The sequence below is a fragment of the Rhinichthys klamathensis genome, unplaced genomic scaffold, assembly GCF_029890125.1.
Source record: "Rhinichthys klamathensis goyatoka isolate OS25496 unplaced genomic scaffold, OSU_Roscu_1.1 h1tg000354l_1, whole genome shotgun sequence".
NCBI classification, from domain to species: Eukaryota; Metazoa; Chordata; class Actinopteri; order Cypriniformes; family Leuciscidae; genus Rhinichthys; species Rhinichthys klamathensis.
This window is the reverse complement of record NW_026606864.1, coordinates 63,103-83,155: the sequence shown is the minus strand read 5'-3', so window position 1 is coordinate 83,155 and position 20,053 is coordinate 63,103. Positions and strand designations below refer to the sequence as shown.

Genomic DNA, 20,053 nt, shown 5'->3' with positions numbered 1-20,053 from the left:
GACCTCAGGAAAGACACGAGGGACTGGAGATGTCTGGATGAAGCGGTTGGCAAAGCCCAGATTCCCCGTCAGAACTGGAGGAATTTCCAGAACGGACCGGGTGAATCTGGCATTGTGCTGGCAGGGGGAATCTGCTTTTGTGCGCCTCTGAAAACACACACACAAGAGAGAGAGAGAGAGAGAGAGAGAGAGAGAGAGAGAGCAGCGCAGGGAGCAGATTCTTCTGGCTGTGAGATCGGAGTACACATGAACACATAAATAAGTCCTTAAAGGAATAGCTCACCCCAAAAATAAAAATCTCCCAAAAGTGTATGACTTTGAAAAGACTGAATATAGCATGACTCAAACGGACTACTTTCATGTGCTTTTGAATCATTTTTGGAGCTTGACAGCATCTCTAGGAGTCGTTATGTCTGAATACGTTCTATCACTGCACCCTTTTACTGTATTATGTCTTTTTTTTCCTCTCTGTATGGAAGTCACTTGGGTTACCGCACTCCCGCTGGGTCCTTGGGCTCCCGTTCAGGGCTGCCTCTCTATCAAACTACCCTTCTTTCTCTCTAAATCCTTTCTTCTGCTCTATCGTCATCCTCTCGTTCCCGTTGGGGTCTCTCCCACAGATAATCAATCGTTCACAGAGTCATTCCTCCTTCCTAAAATTAGAAAAAAAAAACCTCTTTCTCTCCCTGCTTCCTCCCGCAGTCACACACAGGAACGGCACCTGCACACACACACTCATGCTGCTCCTGTTGCCCTAGCAACAGCTAGATCCAGCTTCGCTTGTGTAAACCGTTAGGCTTTGCCAGTGTAGTCTCTCACACACACACACAGGCATGCCCCACACAACACCCTTATAAGGATTGCCGGTAGTCTGCAGTCAGGGTTTGATATCTTTAGAGCAATTCTGCTTTCAAACAAAGCCACATTCACAAAAAATAGTGCATCACGTTAGAGGACGCCTTAGCTTTAGAGTTTACTTTTTCAATGCAAGTTCCATATTATGCACCATCCATCGATGCATGTTACTTGAAAAAAGTTTGTATGTGTGATAGTGCTGTCAAACAGATTAATCTCGATTAATCGCATCTTACATAAAAGTCTGCAAATATCAGGGCTGTCAATTTAACACGTTAATTAGCCTAAATTATCCTCTGGGGGTAATTTCTTAGCCCAATATGGTGTGCGATTAATTCGAAGAAAATTAATCACCACATCAAGTAATTAATTAGATTTAAAAATTTAACAGCCCTACTAAATGTTTATGTATATATATACATACATAAATACTGTACACAAACACGTGACATCAGCCGAGATGGAAAGTCTTTTTCGACTAAAATATTACAAAATCAGTCCTTTCAAAATCGATTAATCGCGAGTAATCGCATCTAACATATCACGATTAATCGTTTTGACAGCACTAATTTGTAATATTTTATCAAGCCGAAAAAGCTGATGCCACCTAGGAGATGAAAACTACTGATTAATAATAACCCATAGTCATATAGTCATTGTTTTGTACTTAACAGACCTTCTTTCGCCCTACAATCCACCGCGTTCTCTAAGATCACTAAATTCAAGGCTTCTGGTCATTCCTAGGATATCGAAGTCCACGAAAGGAGGGAGGGCATTCTCGCATTTAGCTCCAAAACTCTGGAATAGCCTTCCCGATACGGTCCGATGCTCTGACTCGCTGACACAGTTTAAAACTAGACTAAAGACGTGTCTCTTTAGTCAAGCATTCACATAATGCTTACCTTTTAGTCCTCTGCTATGCCATACGGAACCGTTTGCCACTGAAACTGCTTAACGCACCAGTGGGGCTCGACAGCCTTATAGACAAACGGGTCGGTCCGTATGGTTGCGGTTGGGTTGCGGAGAGTTTGGGTTGCGGAGAGTTGTGAGATTATGGTTTTCTAACACCTACTCCCGTGTAATGGAAATCATTATGAACATCAGCTATGCTAATTATTTCCCATCTGCCTTTCTGCTGTTATCTCGGGACGCTTGTCCCGAGAAAAATGGCGTTCGTAGGCTCCAGTTTGGTATCCTGCCTCTCACGGGGATTTCGGATGCCTCAACGCCGGTGATGAGAAGACCAACCCCTGTGAAGAGACGACTCAACGCCTGCGAAGAGACGACTCAACGCCGGCGATATGTTATCCCCTAAATATTACATGATTAACTAAATGTATTTTTTCCTGGTACTCTCTGATATGCACTTACTGTAAAGCTTCTTTAAAACCCTATGATTGTTAGCCAGAGGAGAACTGGCCCCTGACTAGCCTGGGTTCTCCCAAGGTTTTTTTCTCCATCCAATCTGATGGAGTTTTGGTTCCTTGCCACTGTCGCCTTGCTTTTGGCTTGCTTAGTTGGGGATATTTAATATTCAACAATATTATTGAACTGTGTTGTACTACTTTCATGTTATCACTGTGAAGCTGCTTTGATGCAATCTGTATTGTGAAAAGCGCTATATAAATAAATGTGACTTGACTTGACTTGACTTGTTTTAGGCTACTTTTGTAGGTAATGCAGACAGTAATTGAATGCCGGTTAACATTTATGTAGTAAAACAGCAAATAACGACAGATTTGGGGAACAGCAGTGTTGTTAAATCTACTAAAGATCATTTTTGTTAAATGAAATAAAGCTCAAATAAAACAAAGTGTAAAACTTAAACAAAAATGTTGTTAAACAAAATATTGCCTTGGGATCTAAACTGAATTAAGTTTAGGTTGAAGTTGTAAATTTACTAAAACTGAAATAAAAATAAAGCTAAAAAGAAATAAAATAAAATATTAAAAATGACAAAAGCATATAACAAAAAAAATACTAAAATGAAAACTGAAACTATTAATAAATACTATGTTAGCATATAAATGATACAAAAACAACAATGGGTAGTAGACCCCCCACAATGCATTGCAAACTCACATTTAGATCTGACTTCATTCTATTATTAAACACACTTTGACTGATCAATTCTGCCCTCATTTTTCTCTTGAGCATTGTTGAAATACATCACATTACGGAAGCGAAATGGGTCTCAAATGCAGTTTTATGAGCTCGCAAGAATCAAATGCGCCCCTAAACCGCAGACTGACTTAGAAAGAACAAAACGCTGCAGGGTTACACATTTAAGACCTGGGATACATTTCTGGGATTTACTTGTGGGATTTAATTCATCTGTGCAGTTCTACAAACATTATAAAATTTAACAAGTGTGGTGTTTTTCATTCACACGCAGCAACCACAAGAAACAAAACAAACTGGAATATTCTGTCCATTAGTGTGACGTAGTGTTTGAACTGCAATGCGTTTAAACAGAAGCACAAAAAGAGCATTACAGCATGCTGACAGACACCGCGGCATTGAGCATGTGGTGCACTGACTACGTGAAAACAGATAAGAGACGGAAACACAGTTCTGCCGCTATCTTAATCTGTCATGCCAAACCGAGTCGAATCGTTGTTTTGACCACAAAACTGGAAGGCCTAAACTCCTGCGTATAGGCGTATGTGGGCGTATGCCCTGAAAATGTGCATGTAAATACACAATCTCTTCTAAACATTGGACCGACATGCAGTGCTCACACAGAAATACCTCTGAAGAGAAAATAAGGCAACGTGCAGGCCTGAAGTGTGAGAACACACACACTCGCACAACCTTTTCAGCCTATAGCAGGTGGGTGGCGTCGGTCCAGCATTAGTCACTTTGGTCCGACACACAGTCAGAGCTTGACAGACATTCAAAATGAAAGTCTGAATGGTCTTCAGGCACGGTGAGGGGGTGGAACGAACGCAAGAACGAACAATAGCCAAGAAAAATCTCGTGTGCAGTAAGAGGGAAGCAGTGAGATGAAATTTTACACCGGCTGTATTGTAAACCCTATGAGAGTGAGCAGTTTGAGGGATTGCAGGACGGCTAAAAGTTTTTTACTATGGTAACCATAGTTTCAACCAAAACACTGATTACTACAGTTACTGTTGCTACTGTAAAAGCCAAAAGCCAAGACAATGGAGGCTGATATCAAGTAGCGCAGTCTTTTTTGTTCTACCTTTTAGCTAAAACTAAGGGTTTCTTGTATAACAGGAACAATTCAAAGAACAATGTTAAATACATTTAGTCATGACCATGGCAACAGATTTAGCTTGTTAAACAAAAGCAAGAAAATGAAATAGAACACCTTGCTTTTTGTAACAGACTTGAACCAGAAAATACTGTTTGACCCATTGTGTGATAAAAAACAAAATGGCAACCTATGATTTTCTCCATCAGTAAAATATGTACTTTTAATGCAAAGTGCAAGAGTGTGCAATTGAAAAACAAGACTTTCTATTCCAGAAGTGGGCCACATTTTTGCAACAAAACTACTTTGCTTCAGTTATAATTAAAAAAGTTTCTACACTGTAAAAAGTGTAAAGTTAGGGTTAACAATTTAGCCTAGACATCTACATTTGAAAACAGTATTATCAGTCCAAAACGCTTCCTGTCCACACTATCCTCCACATCGAAACATCTGAAAATGCTTAAATCATCTTACTGTGCATGCGTAGAACATACCAGATGAAACAAAGAGAGCACACATATAAAATAATCGTGCCAGAAGGAAAGCGTGAGAATTTTATTTAGCAAAATATCCCAGTACTACTCGTCCTAGTAAATTTTAATTTTTGCAGGAATTTTTGCAAGAATTTGCAGGAAACCGTAGCGATCTATAGGGATGCACCGATATGAAAAGTTTTGCCGATACCGATATATTGGCCGATAAATTTAAATCCAAATTTTTATAGCCTGATTACAAAAAAGACTCACCATTAAAAGCCTAATGTTCTCATTATAATTTTATGACGTCGATATGACAGACTGCACATGTTGCACTTACTGTATTTTCCTTTTTTGAAGTGATTCCAATCATATTTCAAGCAATTCAAAGCCATCATGATGAGAAGTGCACATCTGAAGTGTCTCAGCTGAAGGAAAAAATCCATTATTTATCGGTTTTAATATATCGGCCAAATTTTCTTATTGGGCCGATAATGATAACATTAAAAATCAACATATATCGGACAATATATTGTGCATCCCTAGATGTCTATGGGTACAATATGCTCCGTTTTCATACTTGAGAGAGTGTTTTCAAAAAGCGTGTCTCAATGTGGACGGAAGGCTAAAACGGAGAGAAAAAGAAGCGTTTTCAAACGAAGATGTATTAGTGTGGACATGGCCTAGTTTTGGCACCGCTCACTAGAATAGACAACTGAAACTCCAGCAAAGTTTCTGAGTCTAAAGTGGCCGCCTGCAGTTCTCCACTGTGGGGCAAACAAAGAAACATGCTGTACGACTGCCAACCAACATGTGCTGGATCCCCCTTCACACACGGGCATGACAAAAAAAAACGAAGCTGTTAAATTTATAGCTTAATTACTGGAAAGAGTCAGTGTTTCCATGGATGGAGGAAAAGAAGAGTGATTCCTTAAAGAAATAAAGAGCAGAATTATACCTTTCCCTTCATTATACGTACAAGCCGTTTTAAAGATCTTTACTGACCACAGAATAACAGAGGTTTTGATAATACACACATGCACAGTTGTTCCATACGTCACTAAAAAACAATCTCTCACATTCAGTTTTTTGTTCACTCTCTGTCACACACACACTCTTAAATTTCTCCAAGGTTTGCAGGGAGCCAAACAGACATGGCCAAACCTGTTGCTGCGCATCTGTTTTAGTTACTGTTGCTAAAACGGAGGGTGATCCCAGCCGCAGGGAACGAGGAGTGCGAGTGGGAGAGAGAGAGAACAGCATGGGTTTCACATATTCAAACTGTACAGTAAAGTGTGGAAATACTGGTTTGCTTTAATAAGCATGACACAACAGGTAAAAATCTGAATAAAACTCCATCACAGCGTCTCCTTTGAGAGATCTAAAACTGTTAGAGTTTCAGTGCGTCTGAAAGCGCGTACTGTCTCAAGTAGGTACTTCATTTGAATTTAGGCCTACTTCACGACCGTTAAAAAAGTACGCTCTATATAGTATGAATATGGGTACTATGAATTAAATCCGGACGTGGTTCCTCCGCCATGTTGTTACTATCATGTGACCTACCAGCGTCAGTTGCGTTGCTTCGCTTTCATTCATAAATCCTCTACCGTGGCCTCATGGGAAAATAAAGTGTCCATCAAATGCACACTTCAGAATCTTGGGGGAAGTATTAGGTAATCCGGGGACTTTTCGCCTATACTGTTTTTCAAATACTATGAATTCAGACGTACAACTCTGTTGGCGTACTGTTTTTCACTTACTATATAGTATGGAAGTATTCGATTTCACACGCAGAGTTTATCTACATCGTCAGGGTCTGAACTTCATTTAATCCACATCTTCACAAAACTAAAATTATATGAATCTACACTCACCTAAAGGATTATTAGGAACACCATACTAATACTGTGTTTGACCCCCTTTCGCCTTCAGAACTGCCTTAATTCTACGTGGCATTGATACAACAAGGTGCTGAAAGCATTCTTTAGAAATGTTGGCCCATATTGATAGGATAGCATCTTGCAGTTGATGGAGATTTGTAGGGCTGTCAACTTTAGTCATTTAGTCGACTAATCGGTCCATGCTGTCTTGGTCGACTGACATTCTCATTGGTCGACCAGTTGCATTTTTTTTTTTTTACAAATAGAAAGAAATTTTCATTGATTTACTCCTTGATATTTATTCCTTTTTAAGCAGTTATATATTACTGTATTCTAAATATAATTAGCCTATGTTTTATCCGCCAACTAAATGCTTTAATTTAGACTATTTTGTAACAGCACCACAGTTTAGCGCACCACGTAGCACACCGTAAACGCCGTAAACAAATCCTTAACAACAACAAAAATGGTGCAATGAACGTGCTTTGATTTAAATAAATCACACACAGTAAACAAAACCTTAACAAAAAAAAACCTTTGCAATTTGGACGCGCAAACTGGGTGCTGGTGCGGTGAGATAGCCTACACGCTCGGGCTGATTCGGCTTGAAGTCGTTCATCCTCGGATGCCGCGCGCGCTGTTTACAAAAAAGCTGTGCACACCGCCAAGCGAAATGGGGTCTTGCCGGTGTAGTGCCGAATTTCGACCCCCGCCAAATTACTACCCCCCCTAGTATTGGTAGGTTTAGGATTAGTTGTGGGGGAGGGGTTAGGATTATGGGTGGGGTTAGGATTAGGCAATCAGGTACTGACTTCAACGAGGGGGGTAATAATTTGGCAGGGAGTCGAAATTCGGCACAACACCGGTCTTGCGCACCCAACGCGTCATTTTTGCCGCGCGCTCGTCCAGACGCGTCGAGTAAACAAGGCTTTTCTCCATGTCAGCACGCGCTCTGATCGGAAAAGGGGCACAGACCTCTACCGAATCATCTCCAGCAGTAGAAGCCTCTGAAGCAACACTAACTCCGCCTCCGTTTCCCTCGTAAGCTGATATTAGTATTTAAACATTCTCTATGATACATTTTTTTTTTGTCAAAAATATTTTAATAACACTGTTTTGGCGGTTATAGAGTTCTAATAACGGTGTTCAACTATAACCATCAGTCTCACGGTTATATAATAACCGTCACACCCCTAGCTCTATGACAATTGTTTAAATGTTCAAAAAATGCGAAACATCGCGTCTTTTTTTTTTTTTTTTTTTTTTAGTCACTAATCGTTGCGCAGGACAGGACTTTGGTCGACTAAGGATTTCTTTGGTTGACTACAGCCCTAGAGATTTGTGGGATGCACATCCAGGGCACGAAGCTCCCATTCCACCACATCCCAAAGATGCTCTATTGGGTTGAGATCTGGTGACTGTGGGGGCCATTTTAGTACAGTGAACTCATTGTCATGTTCAAGAAACCAATTTGAAATGATTCGAGCTTTGTGACATGGTGCATTATCCTGCTGGAAGTAGCCATCAGAGAATGGGTACATGGTGGCCATAAAGGGATGGACATGGTCAGAAACAATGCTCAGGTAGGCCGTGGCATTTAAACGATGCCCAATTGGCACTAAGGGGCCTAAAGCGTGCCAAGAAAACATCCCCCACACCATTACACCACCACCACCAGCCTGCACAGTGGTAACAAGGCATGATGGATCCATGTTCTCATTCTGTTTACGCCAAATTCTGACTCTACCATCTGAATGTCTCAACAGAAATCGAGACTCATCAGACCAGGCAACATTTTTCCAGTCTTCAACTGTCCAATTTTGGTGAGCTCTTGCAAATTGTAGCCTCTTTTTCCTAGGTTGTGCGTGTTGTGGCTTCACAAATGCTTTGCTGCATACCTCGGTTGTAACGAGTGGTTATTTCAGTCAAAGTTGCTCTTCTATCAGCTTGAATCAGTCGGCCCATTCTCCTCTGACCTCTAGCATCAACAAGGCATTTTCGCCCACAGGACTGCCGCATACTGGAAGTTTTTCCCTTTTCACACCATTCTTTGTAAACCCTAGAAATGGTTGTGCGTGAAAATCCCAGTAACTGAGCAGATTGTGAAATACTCAGACCGGCCCGTCTGGCACCAACAACCATGCCACGCTCAAAATTGCTTAAATCACCTTTCTTTCCCATTCTGACATTCAGTTTGGAGTTCAGGAGATTGTCTTGACCAGGACCACACCCCTAAATGCATTGAAGCAACTGCCATGTGATTGGTTGATCATTGCATTAATGAGAAATTGAACAGGTGTTCCTAATAATCCTTTAGGTGAGTGTATAGTGTAAAATGTTTACTTCATAAGCTCATATTTCACCCTAAATTTAATGTAATACAATAATAGAATCATCCATTACATTTAAATAAGCATCAATTAAATTCATAATACTTACAATGTATACATACAATGGATTTTTTTACAATTTAGGTACTTAAAAAAAGAAGATAGATTCAGAATTTTTCGTTCAGAATATTAAAAACAGAAACTTTTTGAATACTGTTATTTTTAATAACAACAACCATATTTAAAAAAGTCCTGTTTACACAAGAGCAAGATAATATTTAAAAACAATGAAAAGCAAATTCACTTCATTATTATAGGTGTCACAATGCAACTTCAGCAAAGTCATTACGCAAACCGCAAAGAACAGGAAAACCAAACACACTAAAAGACGCAGGATAAGCAAAATAGCTTAGCTAGCAAAAGGTTAGCGAAACAACTAGAAAAAAAGCAGAAGATAGAAAAGGGAAAAAACCTAGTTCTGTCATCTGACAAATGGAAGCATGAATACATAGGAATGCATTGCTGTGATTTCCATCTCACGTATTGTTCACATGAAAATATTCACTCTCTTTGAGATCAGGCCTTTAAACATGACCTGAAAAACTTGAGCCGTGCTCTCATGAAATAACAGATTGACGTGTATATTAGTATGAATGGACAGCCTAACTATGCTGATTTTACATCAGCTGCCACTGCAGCTTTACGTTTGAAATGCTATAAAAAGAACAGAGATGCCAAAACCATTTAACTTTAGACTGAAACAACTCAGGAATATTCATGAGGTCTGTCTCTGGGATCAGACAGACTAGAATTCAGGCCCTACATTGAGTTCAAGACCCCTTCTTAACCCCAAGCCTGACCTCTTGACCTCTGATGTCAGAACTGAAGCCAATGTGTGCCCTTTGGGGAAAATTCAGGCAGCCTCTCTATCTCGTCATCTCCTCCGCTAAACAGATGCGTAAAACTAATGTGAATTACAGGATTACATTCAATAGGTCACATGATGAGAAATAATGTTTTGACCTTTTGAAATAAAACAGTTCATTGTACTGTGAAAACATACAGTAACTTTCAGAACTCGAAAGTTCACAAACATTCAAAGCATCCTCAAATTTCTGACAACAGATACTTCTCTTATGTATTTAGCTGGGTTTATATTCACTACAGTTCAAAAGTGTCTTTTTTTTTGTAAAGAAATTAATTATTTTATTCAGTAAAGATGCACTAAACTGATCATTCTGACATTTATCATGTTACAAAACATTTCTATTTCATCTAAGTGCTGTTCTTTTGAACGTTCTATTCATGAATGAATCCTGAAAAAAATTTATCAGTTGATGCGATATGGAGCACCTCACGACTGTTTTCAATATTGATAATAATAAGAGCAGCAAATCATCATATTAGAGTGATTTCTGAAGGATCATGTGACACTGAAGACTGGAGTAATGATGCTGAAAATTCAGCTTTGCATCACAGGAATAAATTACATTTTAAAATATATTCACATAGAAAACAGCTATTTTAAATTGTAATAATATTTCACAATATTACAGGTTTTACTAGTCTTTTGATTAGAGAATTTTCAAAAACATAAAAAAATATCTTAATGACCCCGACCTTTTGACCAGAAGTGTACTTTATGCAGATTTGGAGATATTGCATAAAACATTTGAACGCTTGACATGAATACAATTTTTTTATTTAGGAAGACGACATGCAAAAAAAACCCCACTGAATACATTTCTAGATGTATGTTAAAAAAAATGTATTTCCTCAGAGAAGAAAACAATGTGAAAATCCCACAGTGGCTACAATGTGCATTTCTGTTACTATTTCGCACAGATTTCCCACAAAGAATGAATGAAATGGAAATGCTACTTTATTTGCATTATCCAACAAATAATACATAAAAAATAAATGCTTATCACAATGTCATTCCGCCAACCATACACTTATAATGACCCTGGCAGCAAACCAGGAAATCGTACACGAGTGTAGCAAAGTCCTGTTAATCATTTCACATGTGAAGATCTATAAACACGTCAACAAAAACAGCATAGGAGGGAAACAAAATCTCAAACCCAAACCCAAATGTCAAACCCAAAACCGTATACTGCATGTCTACAGATATATACTCCTACAGTGTTTGGTTGACGTCAAACCTGGCTCAACCATACAAGAGGACATTGAATCAAACTCCCCCGTCTCATAAACTGACACCGCTACTATGAGTGTCTCTCCTCCTAAAGGAGGTTAGTCTCTTCCTGCGCCAATTGACTGAATAGAGACAGAAACAGTGGCATCTGCCACAAAAAAACACTTTAAAGTGACAACTCTGAATGGACCCATCCATCAATGCCGTGAGAAGCCCAACGCGCTTGACACCTGAGATTATCAGCAACGGCCCGGGTTACACAATCACACCCCGCACACGTTTGGACCCTCGGGAGGTCGGCGAACAAACCCGCGAGTCGATTATTAACAGGTTTGCTAGGTCATGCACAGTCAAGATGGGCATTCTGGGTAAAACATTTACCCCTGCAGCTTCAAAAGGGACGTTCCAGATTACGCCACCAGCGCCTCTCGCATGATTACTGTGCTGCACTAAATAGGGCTTTTCCATTTCAGCGTTCTGCGGTCATCTCCCACGAACACGAGCTGCAACAGTCTGCAAGCCGCACCACCTGTGTGTGGGCGAAGTGTGTTTGCCCGAGAGCAGGTTAATTCAATGTCTCAGACAGAGAACATGTTTTAATGGCGCTTTAGAAATGAGAAGTAGAGGAAGACCCACAGGAGAAACTTCCTGCATTGGCACGCCGCAATTTCACCGCCTACGGTCACTGTGCAGATTATAAAATGATGTTACTGGGACACGCAAGTGCAACGCATTCGACATAACACCCACATTTGTGCATGCAAACAGGGCCGTCGCTAACAGGGCAAAAGGTGGTGACAATTCTAGGGGCCGAACAGGATTTCAAGGGGGCCCACAGCAACAACCCAGGGCCCCTATACTACAGCCCTGCATGCAAATAAACAACTAATGCATTTTGTAGGGAAGCACAACGTGTTTCACAGAAGTAGACACCAGGAAATGACTCATTTACATATAATAGTAATCCGACCAAAATGATTTGCACACATACAAAAAGGACTTTTATTTATACATAATTATAATAAGTCCTATTTGTTTGTGTGCAAATCATTTTGGTGGGATTGCCAATGGAAAAAAACTAAACTGTAGTTATAAAAACTGTTATACTTGACTGTTTCCACAAAAATATTAGGTTACACTTAATTTTAAGGTGACGTACTTACAGATAAGTACTGAGTAATATTAATTATCTACAAGTACTCCCTATAGAGTTATGGTTAGGTTTATGGTTAGTTACTTGTAATTATGTATAATTTACTGTTAGTATAGTAAGTGCATGTATACCTTATATTAAAGATACCAAATATCAAACATCAAAAATTAAGCCAATTACAAATAACTGGTAATTTAACATCGATAATCAGAAATGTTTCGTGAGCAGCAAATCAGCATGATTTCTGAAGGATCATGTGACACAGAAGACTGGAGTAATGATCCTGAAAATTCAGCTTTGATCACAGGAATAAATTACATTTTAAAATGTATTGAGTTGTTTTAAATTGTAATGCTATTTCACAATTTTACGGTTTTACTGTAGTTTTCACTCCAAATTCTTTTTTGAACAGTAAATGTATGTGAAGTCATGCACCCCTCAACAGCTAAAGTAACAATAAGCTGACTTTGAAATTTCATGACTTTAAGACTTTCCACCACAAATCCTTTTCCCAGCCCAACACCTCATGCTCTATTCACAGTACATTTACTAGCGGAAAACTGATTTTTCAAGACTGACTCTTCCACTATTCTTATGAAAACACTCGTAAAAAAAGGCTACAAGTCAAAAAGGCTGCCTTGAACCTTTTTAATAGGTTTAAAAGAAATCACTCACTCAAAAATAAAAAAACTCTGTCATCGTTTACTTTCATTTCAAACCTGTATGTTGTTATTTTGTCCCTGAGGAACACAAAAGAGAATTTTTGAAGCATCTTCACATAGCTTTTCACAATACAACAACAGTTCATAGCGACTACATATAATAGGCTTCAAATAAAATGCAAAAATCACCATAAAAGCATTTAAAATGACTAGTAAGTCTTCTACGAGATAGAGTAACAGATCAAGTTATTATACACTAATAGTGAGTCAAAAGTTGGACTTGAAAGCCCGTTTAGCAGCTAAAAACTTAACATGAATGGTCATTTAAAATGAAAGACCTGTGTGAAGTCTTGTTCCACTGCAGAACGAAAGGCATATGGGTTTGAGAAAAGTGTGAGGGCGAGTAAACAAATTGGTTAATTATTCCTTTAACTAGTAGATATTAAAATAGTGCAATGTCCAAAGGTTTAAATTCAAAATGGCAGCAAAATACATTTGTGACCGTTGTGCTTGTGTAGTATTTAACATCATAACTTAGGACCTGTTCCTGAATGGTTTATAATTTGATAAACAGTGAAAAGCAGGTGAGCACGACGTAATGTCAGCGGTAGCACCAGCGTGCGTGTGTGTGTGTGTGTGTGTTTGGAGACCAGCTGTTTCAGAAGAGTAAACACTGAGACCAAGAGGTGGAAGAGGTTCCTTACTTCCTGCCCGTTTACCCACAAACTGCGTCACTGAAGCATTCCTGCTCTGCTAAAGACACACTCACACAAAGAGTCTGCACCTAGCAATGATTTCAACACGCTAGAAAACACGGCGACCTCAAGAACAATGAAAGCTTTATGATTTGAATCTTTGACCATCTGACTCGATTATGACATGAAAGGGTGTGTTCTGATAGGCAGAGGTCACCTCAGTATCCATGACATCAATAACACAGCCACTCAAACACAAAGGAGGGAATCCTCTAGTTCCATGTTCTGGTATTTTTCTTTCTCTTTCATGCTTTCTGTTCTTTCAAAACATTGCTGAACAGCCATTTTCATTCGCAGCCAAATGCCACACTATGCAAGACTTTCATTTTATTAAATTTGTATTGCATCTCAAGATTCTAATTACACTTTGATTCTGTAAAAATACTATTTTTCGACATCTTAAATGACAAGGAACCTTGTATTAAAACATGAAACGGCATGAATAGTTTGAGTGGGTGGGTTTAAAGGTGGGGGCATCCTTGGTAAAAAAAGGAAATGTCTTGGATTCCACAGAAAAGCCATGCATGGAAGCGCAATTCTGGCGTGTAGCGACATGCTTGCTTCGTTTCCTTGGCGCGATAACAGAAACATTTTAAGCGACTTTGGATTTGAAAAATACGTAAATAAAACAAATTTGTTCTGGAGAAGATCAAAGACTTAAAGTTAATAAAGTTCTTGATTGTCTCCAGAACTGCTTAGAACCTTTTTATAAACACACTGTAAAGATTTGTTGTAATTTTTACAGAAAACAACAACAAAAAATGCGACACACTATAAAAAATGATATGATCAATAAGTCATGACAACATATGTTTTTACATTGCTTTAACTCTTTGCATAACTTTATGTTTTTTGCAAGTACAGTATGAAAAAAACAGTAAAATGACATTCCCAGAAGTCCCTGCGTTGAAATGATTATATTTAATATAAATAATTTAGTGTCTTCTCATTTTTGTTATCAGTAATTAGTGTTTTATGTCACATGTTCTGTTATATAGATAATGTTTATTGCATTAGTTTCATGTGTATTATCCCGATGGTGTTTTGTCTTTGTGTATTTTTTAAAAGACCAAAGTTATTAATATAATGTAGAGCTTTAATGTTGCGATGTAATTAAAACCATAGTAAAAAAAAAATCCTGTTGTTCAAAAATAATAATAGCTGTGGTTGCCAGAATAATTCTCTAAAACAAATACAGTAAAAATGTCACACAAAAAAATGTAAACCGGTAATCCAACAACGCTCACTGCTATTAAAATCTATTCTGTACCTTTAACATACTACAACCACAATAATAATGCAGGTGGTAAAAGAGGAAGACGCATGAAAAATCATCACAAGTTCATCACAAGTTTTCCACAAGCTGAATTATAGCATATAGAAGGAATCATTCATGCAAACACAAACACCATCATGGTAACACAAATGACACTAAAATAATCCAATAAACATTCATTAAACAACAAAGATGTAACATAAAACCCAAATGTGCATAACTGATTAAAAAAACTATTAAGAAACAAATATTTAATCGAAATTCTTTCAAATGTAAAGTGACACACAGAGAATTCTGGGAATTACACTAGTTAAAATTACACTAGTTTTTTAAAGTGTTCTAAAACTAAAGACATGGTCCTCACTGCAGAACACGAAATCCAGGGGGAGGAGTTGGCTCCAGATCCAACTCCTCCCACCTTACATATTCCTAAACCTACCCATCTTCACCCCCTGATCCCTAACTAGTAAAAAGTAAGTAAATTTTATTTATAAAGCACATTTAAACATAGCAGAGCTATCCACCCAGCTAACTCCCCTAATCCTACCCAACTCCACCCCCTGATCCCTAACCCCACCCCTAATCCTACCCAACTCCACCCCCTGATCCCTAACCCCACCCCTAATCCTACCCATCTCCACCCCTTAGATCTGGATCCAACTCCGCCCCCTGGATCTCGTGTACTGCAATCCAACTCCGCCCCTGGATCTCGTGTACTGCAATCCAACTCCGCCCCTGGATCTCGTGTACTGCAATGAGGTGCTACTGAAACTAAACCCCTAAACTTGTTTTTAATCAAGAAATAATCATTATGGCCATTTCTTTGCAAAAAATAGGACTTTTTTTTTTTTTTTTTTTCACTTAATAATACCAATATTGGGGAAAGTCACAGGCGTCTCTAGTGGATGCTGTTCTGTAATCAAACTAAATTATTCATGTTGTTTGGCCAAGCTCAAAGCTATGATTATCCAAACACTCCAAAATCTGGGTTGCTACATGCTCAACTATGGCGAGTACATTTTTAATTCTATGAAAATAACTTGAACAGAATCACAGAGATGAATTCTAACATAAAATACCACTAGCTGTAATTAAACAGACACCGTCAACATTCTAGTGTACTCTTAAACATCAATTTAGCAAACTCAATGCTTTCCTCTTCCAGGAAAACAGAGCAAAAATATCAATAAATATTGATTCCATGCAAATTATTTATAGAATAAGAGAATGCCCCTCCCTCTAATACCACCAACTATCCACAACAGGAAGTGCATCAACGCGGAATAAGGAAACAGATTTTACAATGTCGTCAAATTAGAATTTCTAGAAAAACTTTTGAAAGACACGTCGAATTGAAACCACCAGTTTAATCTTGATGACTGACTAATCTGTGGAAAATAAATGTGTTAATACTGTCATTTGGCAGCCGACAAAAAAAAAAAAAAAATGTCCAAGCCACGTAAATTAATGTACTAGTTTGACTGGGTTCATGAACTTCACAGACATTTTAAAAGCGACACTTTGCGACCGCATCGAAGCCTCCCGACACCTGTGAAAGGGGCGACCCAATAAACAAACAGGAGTCTGGGCAAACGGAAGCGAACACTTACCTTTCAGGTTTTTGGGGTTGTTCTGCTTCGTACGTGGCATTTTGGGTGGTTTTCCGCAGGCTCAGTGAAACATCGTATGGAAAGATGCTGGATGGAATGCGGGCGATCACAGGGAGGAAAGACAATCTCCTATTCCGCACAGGAAAGACACCCTCTGCACATCTGGGACGGATGAGAGACAAATAAACTCAAGCAAACGCAAAACAGGCCACAAACACATTCTTGCTGCTGGAAACGACTCGACCGTGGCGTCCTCCGTCTCCGCCGTGACAGATCACCCGTGTGATTTTTCAGATGGACTGACACAGATACGCATACGTGGTGATCATATCAGATTTCTGCCGTCCATGCATTGACTAACTGCACTTGTACACACACCTCCGACATCAAACAGAGAAATCACACTGTCATCTCTGACATCTTGCAAAGACTGCAGGGAATTTCAAAAGTGCTGTTGGGGTCGAAATTAAGAATCATTTCAAAATTAGACATATTTCTAAATATTTACCAAGTCCAATACTGTCACTTTAGCCATACAGCACCACAAAAATGGCCCACAACCTTTTTTTTTTTTTTTTATGACTTCATAATGTGTTAGATACAAAAGCATCTAAAAAATTATTGTATATATTTATGTAGAAACCAAATACTGTACTGGAATGAATTGGGATTTAAAAGGCATAGTCAATTTAATTCTGAATAATGCACAAGTAAAGGTTAATTCAACATTAATGAAAATAATGGATTCAAAACATCCCTCTAATGCTTTCTTTATGGTGTCGGGGTGAACGGCTCTAATACAAATCATAAATGCAATGAAAGTAGAGATAGACTTGTGTTAACTGATACGTTTTTAATTGGCACATCTTTACTGAAATCTATAAAATGCTAATATATACAATATAATTTAGGCTGATGATAGCAAATATTTTACACAAAATTCATTTAAAATTCATACAGTTTATACTCTATCCATGCAGATAAATAGCCAACCAATCGGCCTGTTGACTTGTTGTCCATGATAAATATCACCAGACTTCAAAACATTTGAAAACTGCAGCTCTCAAAATGGCAAATGCATTTCTTGGCTCTGCAGGAATAGATGCATTCCCTCCCCACATTCTACACAAGACGCTCTTTGTTTCAACGTTTAGGAGGTTTTTTGTTTCTATATGTTTCTCAGCTCCATCTGACATGCCTCGCCCATGCATCCCGCTAGCATCCAGTCACAGCGAGTGCCAGATTCCACACGAATGTTCCGTCTCAACACATTACATAACGCTTACTACGAGTGTGTATGATTTCCCACCGAGTGCAGCTCGACGGCAATGACATCATCTCCCCGAGGATTTGAGCTTACACACTTACACACACACAGCGCATGCACCAGGTTTCACACACACACTCTTAAAAGAGTGTTTGTCACTCCTGGTCCAGTAAGCCCCCCTGCACAGCACATTTTGGATTATTTGACGCATCCATTTCAAGACATAACGCCTCTAATAGTTAGGTGCGTTTGATTAGAGGGACGGTTTTTTTCAAGGACTGTCCTAGGATGATCTGAAAATCAATATATAATGTGTCTATATATTTTTTAAATCAACACATAATATTTTTTTATTAATATATATATATATATATATGATATATTTTGAAAGCAAAAATATTCCATGTAGTTTCTCAATTATAAGAAGAGTAAAATAATCAGCAAAATCCTGTATATTACACTGCAGCCATGAGCATTTTTCAAAACAAGTATTTAATCTCAACTAGCCAATAGCAGAATTGGAATAATATGTTGTTACAGTGTTTTAGTGCAGAATTTGATTATGTTAACTTATTTCAGAATTTGAATGTTACAATGTAACTGCAGAATTTGAATATGACATTTTTTGCAGAATTGGGATGTTAAAATGTTACTGTGGAATTTGAATATTACATTCATTCAGAATTTGAATGTTACAAGGTTACTGCAGGATTTGATCATTACATTATTTCATCATTTGAATGTTACTGCAGAATTAGAATGTTACATTATTTCAGAATGTGAATGTTACAATGTTAATGCAGAATTCGAATGTGTTTCAGAGTTAGAATGTTACTGTCATTTGAAAATTACATTGTAACATTCACATTCTGAAATAATGTTACTGCAGAATTTGAATATAACAAACTTGAATGTTACAATGTTACTGCAGAATGATACTGCCGAATTTGTATATGACATAATTAATTGCAGAATTGGAATGTTACAATGTTACTGCTGAGGCGCCGTTTTTTCTTTTTCTTTCTTTCTTTGTTTCTTGGTTCAACTCATAATAGGACTGGCAATGCCAAGGTCAGGGGGTTGATTTCCATGGAACACACACACTAATAAAATGCATGCCTTGCCATGCATCTGTCAAATACATAAATGCAAAATGTTAAAAGAATCTGTCAATCAAGCCATTCGGAAACACCCTGAAATCAGCCTAACGGTGCCAACAGAAACTGCTGCAGATGATGGGACATACAGTGTAGCCCACTTGGCATGCATGCACTGGCAAAAAAAGAAATGGCACTAAACAGGGGTTGCTCCTGTAAGACAGACCATGCCGGTGCCAATCTGACATGCTTACAGCCTATAAGACCCGCATGCGATGAGTCACCATGTGTCCAAACCTAACGGTTACAAAACCATAACCTTCTCCAAGAAAAAGCCACTGCGCGAACATGCCACTGTTCAGCGCCAAATCCAGGTGCGTACAGGATGAATGGCGCATTACTGCCTTTAAGAAACACATGAAGAGGGCGGAGCCGGGGAAAACCCCTCTGCAACAGGACATGAACAAGAAACACTTCCCTAATTCGACAACAAAATGCCCTTTAAACCAGCCGAGGACGTGCAAAGCGCATCCGAAACGCTGTCGTTTGCATCCCGGTTGTGGAGAGGTGTTTTGGCGCTTACCTGCCGTCGCGGTCGGTGCTTCGGCGACTCTCTCCAACAGCGTTGCGGGCTTGATAAACATTTACACCCCGTGTATTAGGATTCTGGAGACGTGCGCTCTCGGCGAGATACAAAACACGGGCCGGCTCAGTACAGAGCGACCGACACCAGTCAAAATCAGCATAAAACTCACACAAACATGCTCACAAGTTTAAACAACCCATCAAATCTTTTGGAAACACTGTGTCCCAAAACAACAGCACTTGGAGATGCGTTTACGCACCGCATGCGTTTGCAGCGCACTGGACCATGCGTCCAAACGCTTAATAAGACGCGTGTATTTCTTAACTTTTGGTACTTACAGGTGCAGTCTGAACTGTTGTCAAGGGTTTCAACGGTCAGAGGTCTGTTTTTTTCCTGTCTCTCGTTCTATCTTCTCTCACTTTCTATTGCAGGAAACCGACAGGCCCACTGACGTCAACGGGGGTCCCGTCTCCGCCTCCCAAGCCAAGCAAACGCGCTCAGGGAGTGTCCTGACGGCCGATAGACCAGTTGAATAAAACGTGCCAAGCTCTATCCGAGTGACTATTATTGTCAACCTTCCTTATAAACGTCACATTTACACGAAACGAATGCGCCTTTACCGAGCAGAACTTGCGAAAAAACACATTCTGAGCGTCATTTCCAAAGTGTCGTTTCTCGCGGAACCCCTCAGACCAGGCCCTTGTGCGCATAGTTCAGGACTGACGGTGTTC

General features: G+C 39.1%; 1 protein-coding gene across 3 annotated transcripts in view; it reads right to left on the bottom strand.

Annotated features, from left to right (window-relative positions):
- Positions 1–19,790, bottom strand: part of hivep1 (HIVEP zinc finger 1) — a 63,493-nt gene extending 43,703 nt beyond the window's left edge. Inside the window, exons 1-2 of one of the 3 annotated variants that reach the window (XM_056232754.1) lie at positions 19,661–19,790; positions 16,373–16,534 (exon numbers count right to left, since the gene is read on the bottom strand). In XM_056232754.1, the coding sequence (XP_056088729.1) occupies positions 16,373–16,412 (40 nt within the window). In that variant the 5' untranslated portion in view covers positions 16,413–16,534; positions 19,661–19,790. Of the gene's footprint in view, positions 1–16,372; positions 16,535–19,319; positions 19,630–19,660 lie in introns of those variants that run through there. The other 2 variants (XM_056232751.1, XM_056232752.1) reach the window with 2 other exon arrangements.
- Positions 19,791–20,053: the final 263 nt, after the last annotated feature.